The following is a 24,282-nucleotide window of genomic DNA, read 5'->3' as shown; positions in this document are numbered from 1 at the left end:
AAGTATGTAGTGATATTTTGCTGAGGATTTTTGCATTATATTCACGAGGGATGTTATTGGTCTGTAGTTCTGTTTTCATCTAATTTGGTATCATATTAATGCTGTTCTAATAAAATGAATCGTCTTTTCTGAAAGAATGTGTAGAATTGGTGTTACCCTAGATCAGAATTTGCCAATGAAACCACTTGGAAGGTGTTGTGTTCTCCCCACCATGTAGGAGTGTGTTTGGTAACCTGCTTAGTGTTCTGAGCTTCTTGGATCTACCATTTGGTGTCTATCATTAATTTTGGAAAATTTTCAGCCATTATTTCTTCTGTCCATTATCTTTCTCTTCTAGGATCCTAATTATGCATATGTTAAGTTGATATTGTACCACAGCTCTTACATGTTTTTCTATGGCAGTGGTTCTCAACCTTTTTAATGCTTTGACCCTTTAATACAGTTCCTCATGTTGTGGTGACCCCCAACCATAAAATTATTTTCGTTGCTACTTCATAACTGTAATTTTGCTACTGTTATGAATCGTAATGTAAATATCTGTGTTTTCCAATGGTCTTAGGCAGGCGTCCTCAAACTACGGCCCGGGGGCCACATGCGGAGGACATTTATCTGGCCCGCCGGGTGTTTTTGCCATTTTGTTTTTTTACTTCAAAATAAGATATGTGCAGTGTGCATAGGAATTTGTCCATAGTTGTTTTTTAAACTATAGTCCGGCCCTCCAACGGTCTGAGGGACAGTGAACTGGCCCTCTGTTTAAAAAGTTTGAGGACCCCTGGTCTTAGGCGACCCTGCTAGCGGTTCTCAACCTGTGGGTCACCACCACATGAACTGTATTAAAGGGTCGCGGCATTAAAAAGGTTGAGAATCACTATTCTATGGGTTTGTTGTTTCCTTTGGAAAGAGATGTTTCTGTTGAAGTAAATGGTATATGAGATTTTTTTCAAGTATAAATACTACTTACTATCAGAATATTCCTTTTCTTTTATTCCCAGCTTTAGCAAACTTCAAATATGATTCTTTCAGACCTTTGCTGTTTTCTCAATTCTTGCTCTCTTTCATTTCCATATAAAATCATACTAAGTGCTGAATGAATTTAGGGAGTTAGGGGTTTAAGTGCTTCCTGGACTTAGTGGTGGGGAGAAGAGAGTGAACAGTGCAGTTCATTAGGTTGACTTGTTTTGCATGTTTAATTCCATTCACTTAGATGCAGGTGTCTTGCTTTATTAGCTTCACTTCCACCCCAACCTTTGTCTCTATCTCCTATTAACTCTCTTAACAGCAAACCTCCAGACAGAATTTCAAATGCAATTCACCTGATTATTTTCCTTTCTTTGCAGTTTAAAGACTACAGTAGTTGGTAGATTTGAGGAGTTAACGCTTAGCCTTTGGCAGGTCCTATTCTCATCTATTTGAGGATACTAACCCCTCTACTCCCCTCCCCCACCCCATTTAAACTTACAGGGAAAAACATGGAGAAGATGAAATATATCTCATGTATTTTCAGGGAAGGAAATAACAGAGCAACACTAGCAACTTTTTAAAACAATATTTCTACTTTAAAGTTTAAGAAAACTACCGCCTCAAGATTTTATTTTGTTCTGAGGGAATCAAGCTAAATTTCAGCACTAAATATATTTCCTTTGAATAAAAAGACAAATGACTAGTAGTTTTAAATTGCTGGGTTTTATTAAGATATTGGCAAAATTTCAACATACTTCTCACCTGAATGAACAGTTTTAATGAAATATGAAGGATCACTGGTGGTTGCAACTGAACTCAAGAGTGAGATGTAGAGCAGGTTCTTAAGTTGATAAATTTACTTGGAAAGAAATTATTTACTTCATTCACTTCACTCCATAGAGAATTTCTCTGCAGGGAAATGTCATGAACAAGAGGACAAAGCCTATCTCTCACCAAAGAGCACCTAAGGAGGTTACTGATGATACATCTGTGGGTTATCTAACACATTGAAGTTTATTAGAGTCGTTCCTTTTTTCCAGAACAACTATTACGTCCGTCTGAAGTTCCGTATCTTACTTCATACTTTCTAATTAGTACAATAAATAATCTTCAAAATAGAAGATAAAATGCTGCTAGAGGAAGTAATTATTTTTCAACACAGTACCATTTGTCTGGAAAATAGTCGTGTTATAATACTGGCGGTATCTTGTTTTGAAAAAAAACCTAAGCTATTCACAGGTCGGAACATAAGAGTTGGTGGGTATCACCTTTTATGGCCTTGCTTAGGTGAGAATGACCATTGAGGGAACAAATTATGTTTAAACATCAAAATAATTATTTAGATCACTTTCTTACAAAGCCTGGGTCAGCTTCTGATGGGGAAGGAAGTGCTTAAACCACAGCAGTTTTATCTGTAAACACTGAACTTTCTGCATCGTTTTCATCTGCCCATTGGATGTTGCACTTCTTACTGGCTTAGTGTTCCAAAATGGAGTGTGATTATCAGGGAGATAACTGTCCACATGGTGGTATGGTGTCATGCTGTACCACTAGAAACGTGGTCAGGCTCAATATTGACATTAATGTTGCTGACACTGTCCTTGGAAAAGGTGTTACTTTTAAGATCCTCTTAAATAAAACAGTAACTTTAATTTTATTAATTCAAGGACAATGGATGGCATTTCTAGGTAAAGTAAAGGTATATACATGTGTATTTCCACCATCCTCTTTAGTAGAGACCTAACTGGTACTGAGAGCCCCAGTGTTTGGTGTAATAGTGCTGCTTAACATCAGCTCGCTCTCAATAGTACACATCCAGAAAGTGAACAAATTAGGGTGATTTCCTTTGAAACTCACAGTGAATGTACAAGGCGTTCGTTTATAATCACTTTAGTTGGTGACTTGAAGTCTGTTTCCCTAACCAATACTATACTTTCTTGTTTACACTGTTTTACTATTTCCTATTCTAACAAAACTTTAGCAGGCAAACAAATTGATGCAGATCATGTTAAATTCAAAAAGGGATACTGCCACTCTTAAAGATTGTAGAACTTTCACCACCACTAAATTACACAGTGAGTAAAAGTACAAAACACAGAGTTCACAGACTATACCTCAGCATTAACAGTTAATATATATTATATAGATACTTTTATATCTATCTAATATTTTTACAATCACCAGATACACCATCTTAAAGTACAAGTTACAGAAATGTGTAAAAACCATTAGTTAGAGGATACTTATTGCTCACATCAGCAAGCAGCAAATAAGGGCACGGGATTTGAACTGAAGGGAACTACTTTCTATCACCAGTGGCATTAAAATATAACACTGCACTTCACAAAGCACTGCTTCTATCTGGTTTATAGAACCAAGAGCAGCATATATCAGACCAATAACCACTACTTTAATATGTATTATAGAATTTTAAAGGACTTACCTTACAAATGGTACCTAACTACTCTATAAATATGGATGTGGACAAATGAAAATTTGCTATTTTTTTTACAATACTGTTTCATAACTTGATCATACTAGAACTACTTTGCTTTATTTTCTAGAGGGCTATGGTATGAAAATGGAGTTAACGCTGCTTATGTAGTCAAACCTACAAGATCCAGACCCCTGAAGATGTGGTCTGTGTTCATCCCAATTTCATCCAACCATTTTCCCCCACTGAAAAAAACTATCACTTGTACCTTCTTTCCTCTGATCAAAAACATTAGTTCTAGAAAAATCTTAATTTTTTTTTAATTTAACTAAATGCTGGACTATAACATACCAATATTCTGCTGCCTCTGTTTTCTTATCTCCTTAGATAATTGGATTCGAAACTGATACTGCACCTGATGGGTTGTTAACAAGATCTAGGCTTGAGAAAATGAAAGATGTGAGGTCCATGGGGGGAGTGGGGTAAAATATCAGGCTGGTGAGATTCTGGTCACAAGCCTCGAGAAAAGACTGACTTCAAGAAAAACAAATATTGGAAATGTCTAATTACATTCAATTTTTTTAAAATAAAATATGTAAACTAATGATGTGATCATCACTAAAGTGAAGCTGTTTTTACCCAAAGTATCTGTTTTTAAAATCCAGTGGTTTACTCCTCCATTGTGGATCTGGAGAACATAAAGTAACTGTATTATGTATGAACATGGTTAGGCATTGGACGTTCCTCAGCAAGAGCATCCAGTATCTCATAATGAGTGATGAGCACTATAGCAGGTACCTCCTGTCCATTGGCTTGTCTGGTCCACAGTTGACTAGGGGAGGGTAACATGTCATGTGGAGACATTCATGATTCTCAGAATCAGGCTGCTTCATTGAATGAATCTGATTATTATTCTATTGGCTGTCTTTAGTTGAAGATGTCCTTCTGACTTGAAACTGCAGAAATGGCAAAAAGCAGACAATTTTAAAATATAAATATTGAAATGAGAAATACACATTCTCTCTCTGCATGAAGTTGCATGTAGCAGGACTCGGGGGTATTCTTCATTTCTAACTAAGCAGACCTGGGTCTCAGTAATCTGGACTCTCCCTGGTCCTTGGCCTCCAGGCTCGCTTTAAGCAGTATTTTCAACCTCTCTCACACCAATGCATTCCCTTGGGGGAAACAGTTTTAGAAAAGTTAAAACTTCTATTTTTGTTAATCCTCATCTGAGGATATTAAGTTTTAGAGAGTAGAAGGGAGGGGAAGAGAGAAAGAGACACACATCAATTGGTTGCCTCCGACACGCCCCCAACCAGGGCCAGGGACCGAGCCTGCAACTGAGGTACATGCCCTTGACTGGAATCAAATCTGGGACCCTTCAGTCTACAGGCCGACGCTCTAGCCACTGAGCCAAACCAGCTAGGACACCACTTATTTTATAGTGGTATATGGCTTTGCTGTCTTTGACCTTTTAAAAAAGGGGGGGGAGGGGAGAAAAAATAGAAATGTTATTCTATTTTCTTTTCAAATGTACCTGACCTCTCCATTAAACCAGTGTTATTCCTGAGATGCAGGTACAGTGAAAAACATGTTAGCATCATAGGTTGAAACCAGTTGACAGTGGTCTTCTAATGACAAATAATAAAAATTCCACTAAAAGCACCATAACAAGTTATGAAACTCCCAAATAGCTACAGCCTTAGGAAATAATTTTAAAAGCTTTGTCCTTTATGTTACAGAAAAGGGGGAAAAAATCAGTAAATCTTTATGGTGCCTCACAAGTCTGAAAATATGACATTTTTACACTAGGTTTCTACTTTCATTGTTACCAGTTAAAATCCATATGGCTTATAGTCTTTTACTTACCAAAAAAGTGGGCAAGGGAGGGTTTTTCCTCATAGTCCCGAGTCTTTTGAGGAACAGTCCTCAACTAAATCAATTCTACATTAAGTTTTCCAAAGATATATTAGGCATATCAGACCAGATTTCAACTGCATTATTTCAACACTATATCCTGACAAAAATAAGTACCTTGCAAGCTTCCACTAATGGTGTGAAGAGGCAGTGGGGTGGGATTGTATGTAGATATGGAGATACATTACAGGGATCAGTTGTATAATTTTGCTAATGAAACTGCCAAAAAACTTTTTTAATTGAAATCACTATTTTGAGTTTCCTAGAGATCTATTTACATTTAAGAATTGAGCCATCCATGATTTCATAATGAACACACACATTTCAGAAATGTCTACCTTGTTTCTACTCTGATGGTGGTTTTATTGGGGGAGAGCTAACTAGCCTACTCTAAAGAGAAAGTATTATATTTTACAGCTCCAGGGAAGATCTGGGTATGGAATATCATTACTCTTTCTGAGCTTCTTTGTGTTTTCATCATACTCTTTCCAACTATTTTGCCTCCGTGGCAGAGAACTTCTTAACATCCTATTTCTTTTCCCACGTGAAGTAAGTGAAAATAGGCTTGTGCCTACTTTGTGGGAAGGCTCTTGAGCAGAGAGGAATGACTTAAATTTTGGGTTAAACCTGAATCCATGCCACCTCTTTGAGTAGTGATAGCGTAAATGAGATAATCTAGAAACTCTACTTCCCAGGAATTTTAACTGTTCATTTTCCAACATAGAACAGACAGGAGACAAACTCTCCATTCTGTGTATCTGCTGCCCTGTTAAACCCAAATTAAAGGAAGAGGGAAACGCTCCAGCACCACTCCATTCAGACAATGATGATTGAACGGATGCTTTCTCCATTATTAGCTCATTAATAAGATTTGCTTTCTTTGGTGCACCAGGACCAAATATCTCAACTGGTGGCAAAAACTGAGCACTGTGAGGTTTGCTTGCTTCTACTTGTGTGAGATCCAGGTAGCCTGGGTCTTCCAGCACGTTGATTTGGGACCCTGGGCTCAGGCTAGTTCGGTCAGTGAATGAATCCACACGCCCATCATAACCTAGATCGGCTGGTGCTGAGCACTGGTGCTGAGGCCAAGGGCGTTTGCACTCTCCATGATTTTCCTTATCATCCCCACCATCTTCTTGCCCTCCTTGAAAAGAGTTCTCTGTCCAGTCTGATTCCTCACTAACATTTTCAGCTTTGTTCATGTCCCTCAGGAAAACCACAATAACTGTGATGTTATCACTTGACCCAGCATCACGAGCTGACGCCACTAATTTGTGGGCAACCATGCTGCTGTCTCCATTATTCTCCTTCAGGTGGTCAGATACAACTTTCACTGCCTCATCAGGGTTCACGGTGTCATAGAAGCCATCGCAGGCCAGAATGAGGTAGTCTTCAGTTCCATCCAACACAGTAGAGGCGGAATCTGCATCCCCACAGATATATGGCTTATGTTCAGCATCTCCTGTGGGAATTAGAACGTAGGTCAGATTTTGTTTTACCTTGCTTGTAAGAATGTGCAATGCCAATGCTATGACTCTGACCACATTCTGCAATTGTGATCTGACTTTACTGGGAAGAATTTATAAACTAGTTTTAGAGAATACTTGAATTCTCTGTTAACCAGATGCTGCTTATGCCTCACTCTCAGTTGTATAATTGTCATTAATGGGGCTTAATTTCTTACCTAGCTTAGACTCTGAATTTTATGCCCTAGCTATGACTTGGGCTTAGCTGAGCATGGCAACAAATGTCACATCTAAATTTGTTGCTGTACTGGAAACTTCAGTCCTGCGTAGGAAAACCTTGTGGATTTAGTAGATCTTTTCTTTTACTGGTGGTTAACTTTGATCCAGTTGAGATTTGAGAACAGATCCACATTGAAAAACAAACCAAAGTTCTGATCATTTCTTTTTGGTAAACACTTAATTCTTATTATATCCTTGTTTAGAAATCAAGTTTCATGCTGTGAACACAAAGGAAGGCTTGAGTTACAAGGGATTTTTAAAAATCAAGTCCAACTCCCACAAGCCAGGAAAAGTCTTCCCAAGCCTCAGACAAGTGAACTAGAATGTTAGTCTCGATTCCCAGTCCAATTTGCTTTCTGTTTTTTAAATTCTGCTTTGTTTATTACTTCTAGAGAACAGTCAATGTGTATGATCATTTTTCTCATCTTTAGGGACTACCATATTGCTTTTTTCTTCAAATTGTTTCTGATCATCCCCTTCTGTCTTTATTACTATTACTCATCCTTCACCTATGAACAACTGTAAGAACCCCCAAAACCCTATTTGCTCAGCTCACCCACTTACAGAATGACATTATAGCTGGGCCTTGAAGAAGTTAGTTATCACCAGGCAGAGAAGGGTCCTGGGTTGAAGGAACAGAATTGCGAAGAGAGGGAACTGTTAGGGACTAATATGTATTTGAATATAGGGTGCTGGAAGTAGAGACAGACTGGAGACCTTGGGCCCACACACTGAGGTAGGTTTCCATCACAGACTATTAAGACAAGCCATCATCTCTAGTGCAGTTTGGAACTTCCAGATCCAGAGCACTTCCAAATCCATTCATTGTTTTCCTTAGGGATTTGGAGAGAAATAGCAAAAAGGGTCTTTACCCTATTGGGTAACCAAATATATTATTCCTTACAACAAAGGATACTTATTTCTTAACATAAAAAACAAACAAACAGTATTAAGTAGTAATTCTTAGATTAGGGTATCATAATTCATCGATAAATAATACTTTTTAAAAATTTACAAAGTGCTTTTATCATTTGTAAAGCAGTGACAGACATAGCTTAGTGGTTTAAGGATGCCAGCATGAGTCACCACTGCCTGAGTCCAAATCCTAGCACTTGTTAAAAGCCCTCATCAATTATTAGCCTTTCCATTGCACTACAACTGGACATTCTGAGTAGGGGAAGATAAAATAAAGATAAATATACTTAAGTTATCTGGCTACATTGTCACTGTTTCTGGTATCTGATATAGGTTTCCCCCAATATTTCACATTCCTTTTTAATCCTCAAGTAGACCCAGAAAGCTGAATAGGAATCCTATGGAGAACTTGGCTAGCATCAACAGTGGGCCACATGCCCCATCCAGCATTTTGAAAGGGATACCCTAAAAAACAAATACTGAATATATTTACCTGCGTTTATCTACAAGGTAAGAAACTATCTTTTTCATACAGTAGCCAGAACCGTCTTCCTCAAGCATGGTTTTGATTTAGTCCATTTCACTTCTATACTATGATGCCTTTTAATTAGCTAGTTTGTAAACGCTAGTTAAAACTTCCAATCATGGGGTTCAGTGTCCTCCACAAATCTACTTCACAGAGTTCCCCCTCTGCTACTTCACCTCACTGTATTGTTATCATCATCATTATTTTCTGAATTCCAGCTCTAAAAATAAATGTGATCTGAGTCATGCTGTTCCCAAAATCTTGTTTTAGTGTGTCAAGTAAAAGGCTACTGCAACTGTTAGTTTAGAACAGAACATACGAAGATTTGCAAAAGAAATGCTGCCAGAATTCTGGCTTTTCACCTGCTCTACTGTTGGATGTCAAATTCATGACATTTCGCCCCCAAATTTGGTAGGAGGGCATGATTATCCATTTCATGGTAGAAATGGCAACATCCTTTTGTCTTCAACATCCTCTCTCCATATGCTAGGAAACATCGTGCTTCAGTCAACTTTGGATCATACATTTGAAGGGCTTTAAAGCTTTTAATTTTCAAAGCTTTAAGAGTCATTTTTTCCTAAGTAGAGCTGAACTCTGCTTAGGAATCCTTTTTCTTGTCCCCATTTAACCCTCTATTTTATGCCATGAGCTTTCTAAATCTCTCATTTTTCAACTCCCTCTTCCAATTAAACTACTGGATTTGGGTAGATGGCCTAATTTCCTACTTCAAGAAAATTTAAGTTTATCAATCCTGAATTTCCTCAGTTCCTCTCCACCATTTCTTCTGACTTGTGTAGAGATTCACCCATATCAGTTACCATTTCTCAGAGTAAAAGGTGCCCTTTCCCTTCTCAAAGCTAACCTGTGCTCTGGGACCCTGGCTTCTCTCTCTCTCCTGTTCAATTTCTCTTCTACTGGTTCTCTACCTTAACTGTATAAACAGGGTCTGATCTAAAATCTCAAAAAAACAAAACAATGAAAGCAACCCTTTCCCAAATCAGCTTTTTCCTCTCGTCACCACACTGTCTCCCTTCACCACCACATTGTCCAAGAAACCAAATCTGTACATGCTCCTTCGTGTTATCGCTCATTTTCCCTCACCTGATTGTTTTCTGGTTTCTGTGCCTACTGATCGAACACATTTATCTCAGATGTTACCAATCATAGTCAGCCTTCATTTAATGTCATCTATAGGTTTCTGTGACTACGTGAAATGATAAAAGGAAACCAGTTTTACCTTAGGCTAATTAATACAAACAAGAGCAAGTTCGTATAGCATCTCATTACGTTATAACAAAATGATAATGAACAGAACATTATGCAAGGAACTGCTGTATCCCCTATTTTCAAAATTTCAGGTCTTTTTTTTTTTTAACCCACTTCTCACTTGACCTCTGCAGCACTTGACCCTATTCACTACTTTCTCCTAAGAAACCCTCTTCCCCTAGCGTCTGAGATACCCCGCTTCTAAAACTCTGATCCCCTCTTTATTTTCTTCACTCGCTCCTTCACTTAACAATTGTACTAGCAGCACAGCTGGCATGGCTCAGTGGTTGAGTGTCAGGTCACTGTGATTCTCGGTCAGGGCACATGCCCAGGTTGCAGGCTCGATCCACAGTAGGAGGTGTGCAGGAGGCAGCCAATCAATGATTCTTTCTCATCATTGATGTTTTTATCTGCTTCTCCCTTCTCTGAAATTAATAAAAATATGTTTTAAAAAATAATAATTGTACTAACAGCCCTGGCCTGTGTGGCTCAGTTGTTGGGCATCTTCCTGTGCACCAAAGAGTTGCCAGTTGGAGCACGTGCCTGGGGTGTGGCCGGTTGCTGGTTGGGGGCGTGCAGGAGGTAGCCAATTGTTTCACTCTCACATCAATGTTTCTCTTCCCCTCTCTGTCTCTCTCTCTCTCTGTCTCTCTATCTCTCTCTCTCTCTCAATAAATTTTAGAATCTTAAATAAAAATAGCACTAACAATCACTGTTTAAGACTGTGACATACAGACCTCTTGAGTGTGGTGCATGTATTGTGCTATTTAATACAAAAACTTCATGACTTAGGTCAGTGGTCGGCAAACTCATTAGTCAACAGAGCCAAATATCAACAGTACAACGATTGAAATTTCTTTTGAGAGCCAAATGTATTAAACTTAAACTTCTTCTAACTCCACTTCTTCAAAATAGACTCGCCGAGGCCGTGGTATTTTGTGGAAGAGCCACACTCAAGGGACCAAAGAGCCGCATGTGGCTCACGAGCCACAGTTTGCTGACCACGGACTTAGGTACTGTTACTGTTCACACTTTACAAAGAACAAATAGAAACAGAGAAATAAACTTCCCAAGACCCACAGCTTGTAACGTGGCATATCCAAGATACAAACCCAGAGAGCTGACTTCATTATGTTATTTCTACCTTAAGGAATGAGGCTCTTTCCATACTACACATTTTTCTTGGGCAATGTCATCCATACCCATAGTTTCAACTAATGTATATGTTACTTCAGAGGTTGCTAATATTATTGCCAAAATGGGATGAGTTCCCAAATCTCTATATTCAATTCAGAATTCTGCTAAGCTCCAGATCTGTATTTCCAGCTGCATATAAATTATCTTTTCCAAAACATACCACAGGTACATAGAATATAAAATATATCCAAAATGAACTCCTCATCTGCCCTCCTCCCCACCCACCAAATTGCTGCTGCTTTATTACCAATGCTTTATCTTCTCAGTCACACAAGTCAGAAGCCTGGAAGTTAGCTTTCCTCTTCCCCCACAAACTGTCATTTCTGTCCCATCAATTTATACCCTCTGTATCCCTTTTTGGCTGCCTCATCTCTGTAAAAGTGTATCAACAGCTTCCTGAATAATCATTCATCTAGACTTTCTACTCTAGTCTGTCTTACAAACGTAACTACAAACTGATCGTGTGGGCCCCTCTGCTTATCACCTGGTAAAGCCCAGACTACTTAGCCCCTTCACAACTCAGCACCAGCACTTCCACCTCTGCCCAGCCTCTGTTCCTAACACACAAGGCTCTTTCCGACGCCCATGTATTTACATCCCCCTGTACCTGGGATTCCTCCCTGAATACTGTCCTCCATGCCCAACACGAAAGTCACTTCCTCTGTCAAGTCGCTTATTCTGTCCTAGACTGTCACTTAGTCAAGGACACTCTTCCCCTGCTTTAGTTTCCCCATGTGTTACATTTTTAGAAACAAGAAAAGTCAAGTATCTCCCTAGTAAAGCTGGTTCTATAACAGGCATTAAAGATACCTCTCAAACACTGACAAAGATGGGAAGATCAAGAGGAAGAGGTCTTTGGTTGGAATTGTCAAAAAATAATTCTATATAGAATGTTTTAGAAATGGGAAATTTTCCCTATTTGGCCTTATTCCAGAGTTCCTAATAACTCCCTCAGTCATAAGATAAAGCCAACTTTCACTTTTTTAGGAGATATTTGCAGAATTTTTCTTTCTCTCTCAGCCTTCTGCTACCCACATTTGGGCCACTTCACAGCTTGCCAGTACCTTTCCAAAGAGTGGGAGGAACAACTCACATCCGTGGTGAAACTGAATCAGTCCTTTGAGATTTTTGGTAATGATAAGCAAAAGTTGGGGATTAGAGGTAAATTCCATTAATCCATGTTATCCCTGTGTCAGATTACCTCATTTCTGTAGGAAGCTGTGACTAAGAACTGCAGTATATATGCATATATGCGTATCACCCATATAGGCACTCACATTGATTGATTCTTTAAAAACAACAACAGAAAATAAAGCTAAGGCATGAAACCTAAAATGAACTCAGGCGCCAAAGTGAAACAAAGACAGAAAGTAGACTATAACTCAATTTTCTGAACTTATACTCTTGAATTTTGTCCAATCAATTTAGCCGTTTACTCTCTAAGTTTTAGACAGTTTTGTTGACTTACCCTTCTTTTGAAGAATTTAGGTCCTAGGGAGCAGATTCTTTGAAACTCCAGAGTTATCTGGCAAATTATTACACTCATATAGAAGATTATTTTCATCTAAAAAGCACAATGTTTTCCCCATGAATTTGTTCTCTGTTGTTTAGTCATTTAAAAATTCATAATGAATGACATAAAGGTAAAATATGGGGAGAGGTTTCCATTTTCTGGAAAATACTTATTTAAACTAAATATGACCTAAAATGAAATGAAATGATTGTGTGGATTTGTGTACCAAAGATTAAAGACTTCCTTTTAAAAAAAAATAAGGGGAGATAGAAACTAGTAAATTCTACGTTTCTTAATACAGTTCCCTTTTAATAATGGAATTTAAGCATACAAATGAGTAGGTTAATTAAATAATTTACAGAGCCACCATCCAACTGCTATTTTAAATAATAAAAAGTACACTGATAATACAAATTATCATCTCTGGTTTCTTGTTGTATCAGAGTTAACATAAGACAATGAGCCAAAGAGGACAGTTCAGAGAAACAGAAATTAATTGGTTTTTCCTACCAATAGCTCTGGAGACCGACAGACTTCCATTCACCCGCCAGGCACCAAACCAGACTACACAACCTCCCAGGGCCTCAATTCGCTGCTTTTCATCCTAAACAGCAATGCAATGAAAAGAAGCATATAACTAGAGTCAGGACTTATTCATCTACTTTAACAGTAAACAACAGATATATTCATCAGCTTTCTGGAAAGTTTCTCTTTATTTCTCCTGTGGAAGGTGGGCATGGATGCTGAGATAATGGTGATAATTATGTTATTAAGAGAATCTTAATAACCAGAAAATTGCCTTTGTGGAACAGACCATACTTACTTCTCTGTCTGGTTTGTGTGGCTTCATTAGTTCAACAGCTTGGCCCTTTCTCACAAGCATAACCTGGGAATCACCCACCCAGGCTACATGTAGCATGTTGCCTCTGATAAAAGTCACCACTCCTGTGGTCCCACATCTTAAGCTCTGAAAATAGTTTAAAGAAAACTAGAGTCAGTAAAAATAAATAGATATCAAATTCTAAGAACATATATGCAAAACCCATTGACAGACAATAGAATGGGGAAGGCGTGGAGGGGGCAAAAAGGGAGCATCTCCCATAATACTGTCAACAATAAAATTTAAATAGATATAATTCTCATTGAGAAGCAATTTATAATTGATTCAGACCTTTCAGTTGGGAGCTAGATTATTAATAGATTGATTTCACAAATAAATAGCAATTTCTATTTTTAAATTTGAATTTCTTATTTTGATATGCATGTATGTACTTAAATGTGCACACATATAGATCCATTTATCTGTGATATGCAAGGCAGGGATAATTATTAATTCCATTTTATATACAGGTAAGAAAACGATGATAGGTTATGTGACTTGTCCAAGGGCAGGTAACTGATTAGTACACATAAGAGAAATGAAATTCTTTTTCCTGCTAGTCCAGTGCTGAATCCACTACAACAACTCTAAGAGTAAAGATTACCATACTGGCCGAAGCCGGTTTGGCTCAGTGGATAGAGCGTCGGCCTGCGGACTGAAAGGTCCCGGGTTCGATTCCGGTCAAGGGCATGTACCTTGGTTGCGGGCACATCCCCAGTTGGGGGTGTGCAGGAGGCAGCTGATCGATGTTTCTAACTCTCTATCTCTCTCCCTTTCTCTCTGTAAAAAATCAATAAAATATATATTTTTTTAAAAAAGATTACCATATTGTGGTCTCTGTTTTGTTACTGACATACTGTATGTTTGGGGAGAGTCCTCACTTTACAAAATAACATGTAAAGCATCTGATTGCTACACAAATGCTCCCATACTCTGGATAGTAAGATAGGAGCCAAGAGATAAATACATTCCCTGGAGTTAGTGGTAAGATGCTTACTAGTATACTTTAAAACAAAAAATTTTAGAAATGAACTTTGTAAACTTGCTTTTGGAACATTGCATAAAGAACTAACAGCCTGGAATTTCACTGCAATAGCTCAGTATCACTTTACTTAATGCTCTTGATACTACTATACTAATATGACATCTTCATTTGACATGAGTCACCACCAAATGAGCATGACTTTCTGTTATTAAGAACTTGTCCTAAATTAGAACCAGTGCGTCATGGGTGGTAAAAGGCCCCTTGTAGCCAATGAGAAAAACAACTCCTTTTCCCTATATAGGGATAGTCTGTTATAAATCCTCACCCACCAATAAAATGTCTTCCCACACAGACTGTTCAAAAACTCAGCCCCCTGGAACACATGATAAAGACATTGCAGTGCATATGCCCTGGAGAGAACAGGAGGCAGGGCTGCTTCGCAACAGGAATAGCTGCTTGCTTCCCAGCAGTTAGCAGCACATGGAAGCACAAGGAGAAAACTTAACTGTTTGTTGAGACAAACCTAAATTACTCAAGAGAACTACTGGGAGGACTGAGCTAAACTAGGGTCCCTGGCAAAGCAAATAAAGTGAACTTGGTCAGGAAAAAAGTCATACTTTTGAGTACACAGAGGAAAAGGGATAGAACAGAGGATGAGAAAGGCAAGTGATTCTCTTAGCTTCACAATGGTGATTACAGATCATCTCTCAGGGGCCGGGTTTGTCCTCAGAATGACAAACAGCTGGACAGTGCCAGCACTCAAGAGATTGGGAAGGTCTGAGGTCGACACTGTATCTTGTTTTCTAGCCCCACATCTCTATATGTAGACCTTAGTGGTTGCTGATGGTGGATTTACCTATTAATCTAAACCTAGGGTATACGTGGGAAATACAGGCTATTTCTCTTGCCTAATAACAAATAGTTCTGAATTATTTCATTAATTCTAAGCCACACTACTGCTGTATAGCAAACTATGAGATCAAAGAAATGGATTAAAATGACTACCCTGTTCCCTCCAGCTATTTTGAAGAGTTAATGTTTAGGTCATATAATAGTATAATTACATTAAAAATTATTCTCTTTCTATTGGGCCCCAGTTAGAAATGAATGTAGAATACCATAGTTAATTATGTACCAATACCCAGACTGATAATTAAATTTTTACTTTTAAATCTTAATATAGAGCCCCTGTCATTTATGCAGAGTAAAAACCTTATCTGATTAACCTTAAGAAATTAGGACATGAGCTCTGACTTTTCTTCCTGTTAAGAGAATCAGTTCAAGGATTATCTAAGGATTCACTGTCTCCAAGCAAATTTCCCTCAACAGATACACAGCAAAACACTGCCAACCCATTTAGAACTAAATGCATGGGAGTAATCCCAGCTTTGGTTTCTTTTTTAAACCATTGTTTTAATCTCCATTTCCAGATTTTATCAGCAAAAGTCAGCTTAGAGAGATGGTCCTCATGTGAACCTGACAGGTAATAGTGAGTATGAAAGACAAAACTCATCTGCCAGATCCAGCAATGGAGTGCCTTGGTAGAAAATTACAGCTTGGGAGTTTCTATACTGTACATCATAGCACCCCACTAAAACTCTTCCAAAGAGAGAATAAGAACTACAACAGAATCCAATACTGTGGGTCAAGAACAGTTTGGAAGAGAACTTTAATGCCTGCCACAAAAGGGAAAATACAAATAGCCCTTTAACCACAGATCAGTTGAGCTCAGCCAGTGCAGTCATGACAAGAATTTATGAGAAAAAGGCATACCTCCCTGGCTGCTTTCTGTACAAACCGTTCATCAGTGACCCGAAAGGCCCGGCACAAGGCTTCAGCAGGATCATGGGGGAACATCTCCTGGCGTACCAAGTTAACGTGCAGGTGAATGGAGGCATAAATGGCAGCATCTACTCCTCCGTGGCCATCAAACACTGCAAAGTAAGCTTGTTCTTCCTGGTCCTGTCAATACAAACACACAAATAGTGGCCCCCTGTACTGTTGCCCAGATTAATGAGATTAAGTGTTTCCCTTTTCTGATATGCCTGATCAACTGCTAAAACACCTGCAATACTAGGGCATATGTGTTTACACCAGAATGCTGGAACACATCATGCCCAATTAGCTCTGGCTGAAGTGCCCTCTCTCTGTGAAAGTTGTCTTGCACCATGGAAACCACCCACATGTATTTGCTTCAAAATTGCTATTACAATTTTGAGGGGAGAGGGAGGAAAAAGAAGGTAATGAGGAGGAACTGAACAAAAACTGTTCTGGATTGAGTGATTTTTTCCAAAAAGAAAAGCCTTTTAATCATAAAATTAGAAACTAAGAACAATAGGAAATAATTGGCCTTCCAGCACAAGTCCAATTATGTTAGGTTGTTTAAAATACAGAGATAATGAAAGCATACACATACTTTTAAACTACAATATCTCTCTCACAAGTCATTCATAGTCACATTGAATCCTCAACCAGTCTAAACTGGTTGGCAAAACTTGAACCGCAGAGATGTCCAAATGCACTTAACACTTCCTTGTCCCCTATTCGAGGATTCAGCTTCCCATTCCCTTGCCATCCCCCTCCTCCCCCAAAAACTGTCAGAGGGAGGGCTTCCGAACCCGTGCTTTGTCCTGCCAAAGGAAGCCTAGTCACAAGATTACATTTAACCCATTAAGTAATTTGCTTCTTCAACTCAAGTATTTAAATCTCAGATCTACCTTGCTTAGGAGATATATAACTCACTGAACTCTTTAACAGTCCTGGACTGTCTTTAGACAACAGCATTTAATGATTTTCATTTCTAAGTTTTTGGCATTCCTTGAGCTCTAGAAGCTTGGATGAGTCTAGGTCCTGTCATTCAAACAAATATCCAAAGTAAACAATATAATTTTTTGTGCTTGTTTTCCCATCTGTTAGGTAGGGGTGAGTTGCTATCTCATGGGGATTTGGAAGGACTACTAAAACAACAGGTATATTTGTACTTTGGAAAAGTTCTTTTAAAGAGTATACTAGAGGAGAAACCAAGATGGCGGCATAGGTAAACACCTAATCTGCAGCCTCGCACAACAATTTCAAAAATACAACTAAAAGTCAAAACGGACATCATCCAGAACCACAGGAAAGCTGGCTGACTGAAATGCCCACAACTAGAAGGAAAGAGAAAACCACAAGGAAAATCAGAGGAGCCATAAAAGCCTGAGGTACGGAGACATGGGAGGAGACACAGGCGCGTGCAGGGAGGTCGGAGCCGGAGAGGACGAGGCGGCTGAGTGCCTGGCTGGCGTTCTCTAGCAGGAAGGAGATTGAAAGCTCCAGAATTCGCTGAACCCCAGCTCCGACTGCACTGAACCCCAGTTCCGGGCGAGACCCTGGGGAGCCAGGCTCATACTGGGGGAATCTGGGCTGTAAGGCGGAAACTCAGGGGAGCGGCGAAAGGCAGAGCTCCGGAGGCGCACACGTGAATGCGCGCAGAGGACGGACTGTAGACTGTGCTGCTGAATTGCCTTATCAGGAAGGAGACAAAAGCTCCGGACTGCGCTGAGCCCCACTTCCAACTGCACTGAAACCCAGTTCCGGGCGAGAATCTGGGAATCCAGATTCATTGGGGGAGAGACTAGACTGTTTGGCAGTGGGCGAAACTCCAGGGCGCCTTTCTCTCAGAGGTGCTTACAGGGAGTACAAAGGGACACTGAGGGACACTGAGACCCAGGAACCTCATAGGGCAGGGCTGACGGGAAGCCAAGGCTGTAGGCTCCACCCTGAAACTCCACCCCATCCAAGCTGAGCACAGAGGCTTTTACAATTTTGCAAGTCTAGTTGAATAAGGCTGTCTCCCGGCATAGACACAGGTGATCCTCACAGCCAATTGGCCTGGAGGTCAATTCCTCCCAGTGTACCAACAGCAATAAAGGCTTAACAACACCAAGACTTTGCACTCAGCCCACAAAGTGGGGTACCAAGAGCAACCACCTAGGGTGATTGGGGAAGCTGAGCTACTGGCCCTATAGGTCACTGACCACACAAAGCCACTCCCATCAACACAGGGAGGCAGCCAAAATGAGGAGACACCGAAGTATGTCCGAATAGAAGAGATGGAGGAAAGTAAACTAATGGACGACACAGTGTTCAGAACCACATTTATAAGGTTACTCAAGAATCTTCTAAAAACCTCTGAGAAACTTGAAGAGACCTTCAAGGACCTTAATGAGAATACCAAAAAAATGGAAAAGGACCAGTCAGAAATTATGCATACACTGTCTGAAATAAAGAATATACAGAAACTCAACTGTAGATCACTGTACCCCAAGAGTCAAACCAAAGATCTAGAACATGAGGAAGCAAAAACACCCAACCAGAGAGGTGGAATGTAAGAAGAATCCAAAAGTGTGAGGATAGCATAAGGAACCTCTGGGACGGCTTTAAGCGTACCAACATCCGAATTTTTGGGGTGCCAGAAGAAGAGAGAGAGCAAGATACTGAAAACCTATTTGAAGAAATAATGACAGAAAACTTCCCCCACCTGGTGAAAGAAATAGACTTACAAGTTCAGGAAGCGCACAGAACCCCAAACAAGAGGAATCCAAAGAGGACCACACCAAGACACATCATAATTAAAATGCCAAGGGCAAAAGACAAAGAGAGAATCTTACAAGCAGCAAGAGAAAAACAGTTAGTTACCTACAAGGGAGCACCCATACGACTGTCAGCTGATTTCTCAACAGAAACTATGCAGGCCAGACGGGAGTGGCAAGAAATATTCAAAGTGATGAACAGCAAGAACCTACAACCAAGATTACTCTACCCAGCAAAGCTATCATTCAGAATTGAAGGTCAGACTAAGAGCTTCACAGACAAGAAAAAGCTAAAGGAGTTCATCATCAAGAAACCAGGATTACATGAAATGCTGAAGGGTATTCTTTAAGAAGAGGAAGAAGAAAAAAAAAAGGTAAAGGTAAAAATTATAAACAACAAAAAGACATCAAATACATACCTACCAACAAGTGAATCTAAAAATCAAGTGAATAAAAAAAATCTGAAGAACAGAATGGACTGGTGAATATAATAGAATCAGGGGCATAGAAAGAGAGGCGACAGACAATTCTCAGGGGGAAGGGGGTCTGAGGGGTGCAGGAAGAGATTGGACAAAAATCTTACACCTATGGATGAAGACAGTGGCAGGGGAGTAAGAGTATGGAGTGGGGTGGGGAATCAGGTGGAGGGGAGCTATGGGGGGAGGGGGAAAAAAGGAACACCTGTAATAATCTGAACAATAAAGATTTATTATAAAAAAAAAGAATATACTACATTTATGTAAGTATCAGATGTAAATGTCCAGAAAGTAATGATTATACCCAAATATTATTAAGTCTGTACCTACTACAGACATTACATGCTAGTTAGTTTAGCAGTCTAATGAACACCACCTGCAAGGTTAACTGACTAAATCGTTCAATCTAGAGAAACAGTCCTGACATAAGATTTCTACCTGTACTGAAGAGTAGTACTCATTTTTATACAACTCAATTGGTAGGATAAGGGTAAAATAGAAAAACAGCATATATAAGCAGTTTTTAAATGATGAATGAGCTGCTGTGGGATTATCATAGAGAGGAGGCAATAATTCCTTAATTGGGACATGAGACTGCAACTGAACAATGTGAGATCTGTGGAGAGATTCTTAGTATAGATAGCATCAGAAGAAACGGGAGAAGTCTAATGGATTTCTTAAATAGTATAGCTTCTTTTTTTATTTATTTATTTTTTACAGAGAGGAAGAGAGAGGGATAGAGAGTTAGAAACATCGATGAGAGAGAAACATCGATCAGCTGCCTCTTGCACACCCCCTACTGGGGATGTGCCCGCAACCAAGGTACATGCCCTTGACCGGAATCGAACCTGGGACCCTTCAGTCCACAGGCCGACGCTCTATCCACTGAGCCAAACCGGTTTCGGCCTAGTATAGCTTCTTAAATTTAAAAAAAATATTGAGTTTTTTCTCTATTATAAAGACGGTGTACATTTTTTTGGCCTGATAAAGAAGTGTAAAGAAGTAAATATCTATAATCCCACCATCCACAGATAACCAGTCTTTTACATATATATATATACATTTTTCAATAAAATTAGGATCATACTATACATTGAATTTTATATCCTGCATTTCCCACATGTCATTAAGTATTCTCAAAGACATAACTTTAAATATATGTGTACTATACATTTTATGAACATATCATAGTTATCATTCCCTATATGTAATAATTTAGATCATTTCCAATTTCTTATTATTGACAATGTTTTATAAAAGAGTTCTGTCAAACAAAACATCCTTTGGGTTATATTTGCATGGACATGGTAACATTTGGAAATAAAGGTATCACTTCAGCCGAAACCGGTTTGGCTCAGTGGATAGAGCGTCAGCCTGCGGACTGAAGGGTCCCGGGTTCAATTCCGGTCAAGGGCATGTACCTTGGTTGCAGGCACATCCCCAGTAGGGGGTGTGCAGGAGGCAGCTGATCGATGTTTCTCTCTCATAGCTGTTTCTAGCTCTCTATCCCTCTCCCTTTCTCTCTGTAAAAAATAAATAAAATATATATATTTTTAAAAAGATATCACTTCATCTATCTTGTAATATAAGCACCAGTTACTAACCCACCATCACTGCTTATCAGACCCTGACAGTCAGCTTAAATTTAAATTTAACTGCTAAATAAAGGAAATATTGTGCTTTGTAGAAATGACTACATTGTAATTTCTAAGTTATGGACTTAAGGAAAGAGTTAAGTGACAGGCAAAGAAAACAAACCTGCCTCTGTTTGCATTAACAAAATACACTTAATAGAAGGAGAAGAGGAATATGACAAGAACATGGTTATTAAGTTGACAAGGCTCATATGATCCAATTTGTCAGTCACAGATTCAGGAAATGTAATTCCAGCTACTTTCTATCAGAAACCAAGATTTAAAAAAGAAAACCACATGAAATCAGTAAACGGTCTCAGTCTCAACTTCATTCCTTTATGTTTGTGTTTTGTGTTGCGCTTCAGCAACATAATGTGGAACTTAATAAATACCACTTGATTATACTATGAAAATAGTTTCCTTAAAGAAAAACACACAGCTTTATAGTGATATAACAGTTTGTTTTTTTTACTTGTATGTCTATAGAATAGCTCTGGAAAGTTACACAAGAAACTGCTAGTTCCCTTGCCTTCATGGAAGGGAACTGAGTGTTAGACAAAAATAAGAGAGATTTTATTTTTCTACTCTAAACCATGTGAATGCATTACCTATTCAAAATAAAATAATTCCCTTTCTTTTTTTAAAAATAAATCTTTATTGTTCAGATTACAATTGTTCCTCTTTTTTCCCCCCATAGCTCCCTTCCATCTGGTTCCCACCCCACCCTTTGCCCTTACCCCCTCCTCCCGCCCCATCCTCACCCATAGGTGTACGATTTTTGTCCAATCTCTTCCTGCACCCCCCACACCCCTTTCCCCCCCAGGATTATCAGTCCACTCCCTTTCTATGCCCCTGATTCTATTATATTCACCAGTTTCTTCTCTTTATCAGATTTTTTATTCACTTGATTTTTAGATTCACTTGTTGATAGATATGTATTTGTTGTTCATAATTTTTATCTTTACCTTTTGCTTCTTCTTCCACTTCTTAAAGAATACCTTTCAGCATTTCATATAATACTGGTTTGGTGTTGATGAACTCCTTTAGCTTTTCCTTATCTGTGAAGCTCTTTATCTGCCCTTCAATTCTAAATGATAGATTTGCTGGGTAGAGTAATCTTGGTTGTAGGTTCTTGCTAGTCATCACTTTGAATATTTCTTGCCACTCCCGTCTGGCCTGCATAGTTTCTGTTGAGAAATCAGCTGACAATCGTATGGGTGTTCCCTTGTAGGAAATTAACTGTTTTTCTCTTGCTGCTTTTAATATTCTCTCTTTGTCTTTTGCTCTTGGCATTTTAATTATGATGTGTCTTGGTGTGGTCCTCTTTGGATTCCTCTTGTTTGGGGTTCTGTGCGCTTCCTGAACTTGTAAGTCTATTTCTTTCACCAGGTGGGGGAAGTTTTCTGTCATTATTTCTTCAAATAGGTTTTCAGTACCTTGCTCTCTCTCTTCTTCTGGCACCCCCATAATTCTGATGTTGGTACGCTTGAAGTTGTCCCCAGAGGCTCCTTACAATATCTTCATATTTTTGGATTCTTTTTTTCTTTTTTCTTTTCCCGTTGGGTGATTTTTTGCTTCTTCGTATTTCAAATCTTTGACTTGATTCTTGCGATCCTCTAGTCTGCTGTTGGATCTCTGTATATTATTTTTTATTTCAGTCAGTGTATGCTTCATTTCTACTTGGTCCTTTTTCATATCCTCAAGGGTCTCACTAAATTTATCAGCCTTTTCTAGAAAATTCTTGAAAAAACTTATAACCGTGGTTTTGAACTCTATATCCAGTCCTTTGCTTTCCTCCATTTCTTTCATTTGTGACCTGTTCCTTTGTCTCTGCATTTTGGCTGCTTCCCTGAGTTGATAGAGTGGCTTTGTGTGCTAGATGTCCTATAGGGCCCAGTGGCTCAGCCTACCCAGTTACCTGAGGTGGACACTCTTGGTGCACCCCTTTGTGGGCTGTGTGCACAGTCTTGTTGTAGTTAAGCCTTGATTGTTGTTGGTATCACTGGGAGGAATTGACCTCCAGGCCAACTGGCTGTGAGGATCAGCTGTGTCTACGCTGGGAGAACTTCTGTGCTGGAGACACTCTATGAGACAAGACTTGCTTCAGTGGGGCTTTGGTGCTCACGGAGTCTGCCCCCTGAGTGTGACCCTTATGGATCTGAGGAGTTGTAATCTGGATGGTCCTACTCTGACCCCTGGGTACACTGGCTCTTGGATCTCCAAGAAGGTGCTAATTTAGCCTCTGCCTTAGGCCACCCAGCAGGAGGTATGGATAGATCTGCAGATTCCACTTCTTTGTTTGGGTTTTGAAGGTGCCCAGATGAGGCCCAGCTGTGAAGCAATGCAAGCTGCTGCGGGGCCTTGGGCCTTCTTTTGGATGTTCTGGGTCTCACTGACTCAGCTGCAGTTTGTTAGGCAAGTTTAGAATTCAAAGGACCAGGCCACTCATATGCAAAAGCCTCTGCACTCAGCTTGGATGGGGTAGAGTCTCAGGGCAGAGCAAACAGCAATGGCTTCCCATCAGCCCTGCCCTAAGAGGCCCCTGGGTCTCAGTGTCCGGCGGTAATCACTGCAAGCACCTCTGAGGGAAAGCCGCCCTCGAGTTTTTTTTTTTTTTTTTTTTTTTTTTTTTTAAATATATTTTATTGATTCTTTACAGAGAGGAAGAGAGAGGGATAGAGAGTTAGAAACATCGATGAGAGAGAAACATCGATCAGCTGCCTCCTGCACACCCCCCACTGGGGATGTGCCCGCAACCAAGGCACATGCCCTTGACCGGAATCGAACCCGGGACCCTTCAGTCCGCAGGTCGACGCTCTATCCACTGAGCCAAACCGGTTTCGGCCGCCCTCGAGTTTTGCGCACTGCCAGACCAGTTTCTCCCCGTATGAGTCTGGGTTCCCAGAGCCTCGCCTAGAACTGGAGTTCAGATCAGTTGGGAGCTTTTGTCTCCCTCCCGATTGAGATTGAGAAAGCCAGCCGCATACTCAGTTGCCTCTCTGTGCACATGCCTCCGTACCTCTGTCTTCCACAGCTCCTCTGAGTCTCAGTGTGCTTTTCTCTTTCCTTCTATTTGTAGAATTTCAACTCAGCCAGCCTTCTTGTGGTTCTGGATGATGTCCGTTTTGTCTTTTAGTTGTAGTTTTGAAATTGTGCGAGACAGTTCAGGTGTTTACCTATGCCGCCATCTTGGTTTCTCCCCTAATTCCCTTTCTATTGTCTAATGCAAGCAAATTTGTGCCACTTTGCCTTTAATCCTATTC

General features: G+C 39.7%; 2 protein-coding genes across 3 annotated transcripts in view; one reads left to right on the top strand and one right to left on the bottom strand.

Moving 5' to 3' along the window:
- The window catches only part of TRIM37 (tripartite motif containing 37), a 150,518-nt gene that overhangs the window by 84,182 nt on the left and 42,054 nt on the right, over positions 1-24,282 (top strand). Inside the window, exon 25 of one of the 2 annotated variants that reach the window (XM_008147710.3) lies at positions 3,782-3,998. The exons of the other annotated variant lie outside the window; for it this stretch is intronic. Within the exon in view, the coding sequence (XP_008145932.1) occupies positions 3,782-3,785 (4 nt within the window). The 3' untranslated portion in view covers positions 3,786-3,998. Of the gene's footprint in view, positions 1-3,781; positions 3,999-24,282 lie in introns of those variants that run through there. 2 annotated transcript variants of the gene reach the window in all.
- The window catches only part of PPM1E (protein phosphatase, Mg2+/Mn2+ dependent 1E), a 110,993-nt gene continuing 92,346 nt past the window's right edge, over positions 5,636-24,282 (bottom strand). The window contains exons 4-7 of the mRNA XM_008147711.3: positions 16,112-16,300; positions 13,297-13,440; positions 12,984-13,077; positions 5,636-6,773 (exon numbers count right to left, since the gene is read on the bottom strand). Of these exons, the coding sequence (XP_008145933.2) occupies positions 5,716-6,773; positions 12,984-13,077; positions 13,297-13,440; positions 16,112-16,300 (1,485 nt within the window). The 3' untranslated portion in view covers positions 5,636-5,715. The remainder of the gene's footprint in view (positions 6,774-12,983; positions 13,078-13,296; positions 13,441-16,111; positions 16,301-24,282) is intronic.

The sequence above is a fragment of the Eptesicus fuscus genome, chromosome 20 (genome assembly GCF_027574615.1).
Source record: "Eptesicus fuscus isolate TK198812 chromosome 20, DD_ASM_mEF_20220401, whole genome shotgun sequence".
In the NCBI taxonomy this organism is placed as follows: Eukaryota; Metazoa; Chordata; class Mammalia; order Chiroptera; family Vespertilionidae; genus Eptesicus; species Eptesicus fuscus.
Note: the sequence above shows the minus strand (reverse complement) of the source record. Positions and strands in the feature narration are given on the sequence as shown.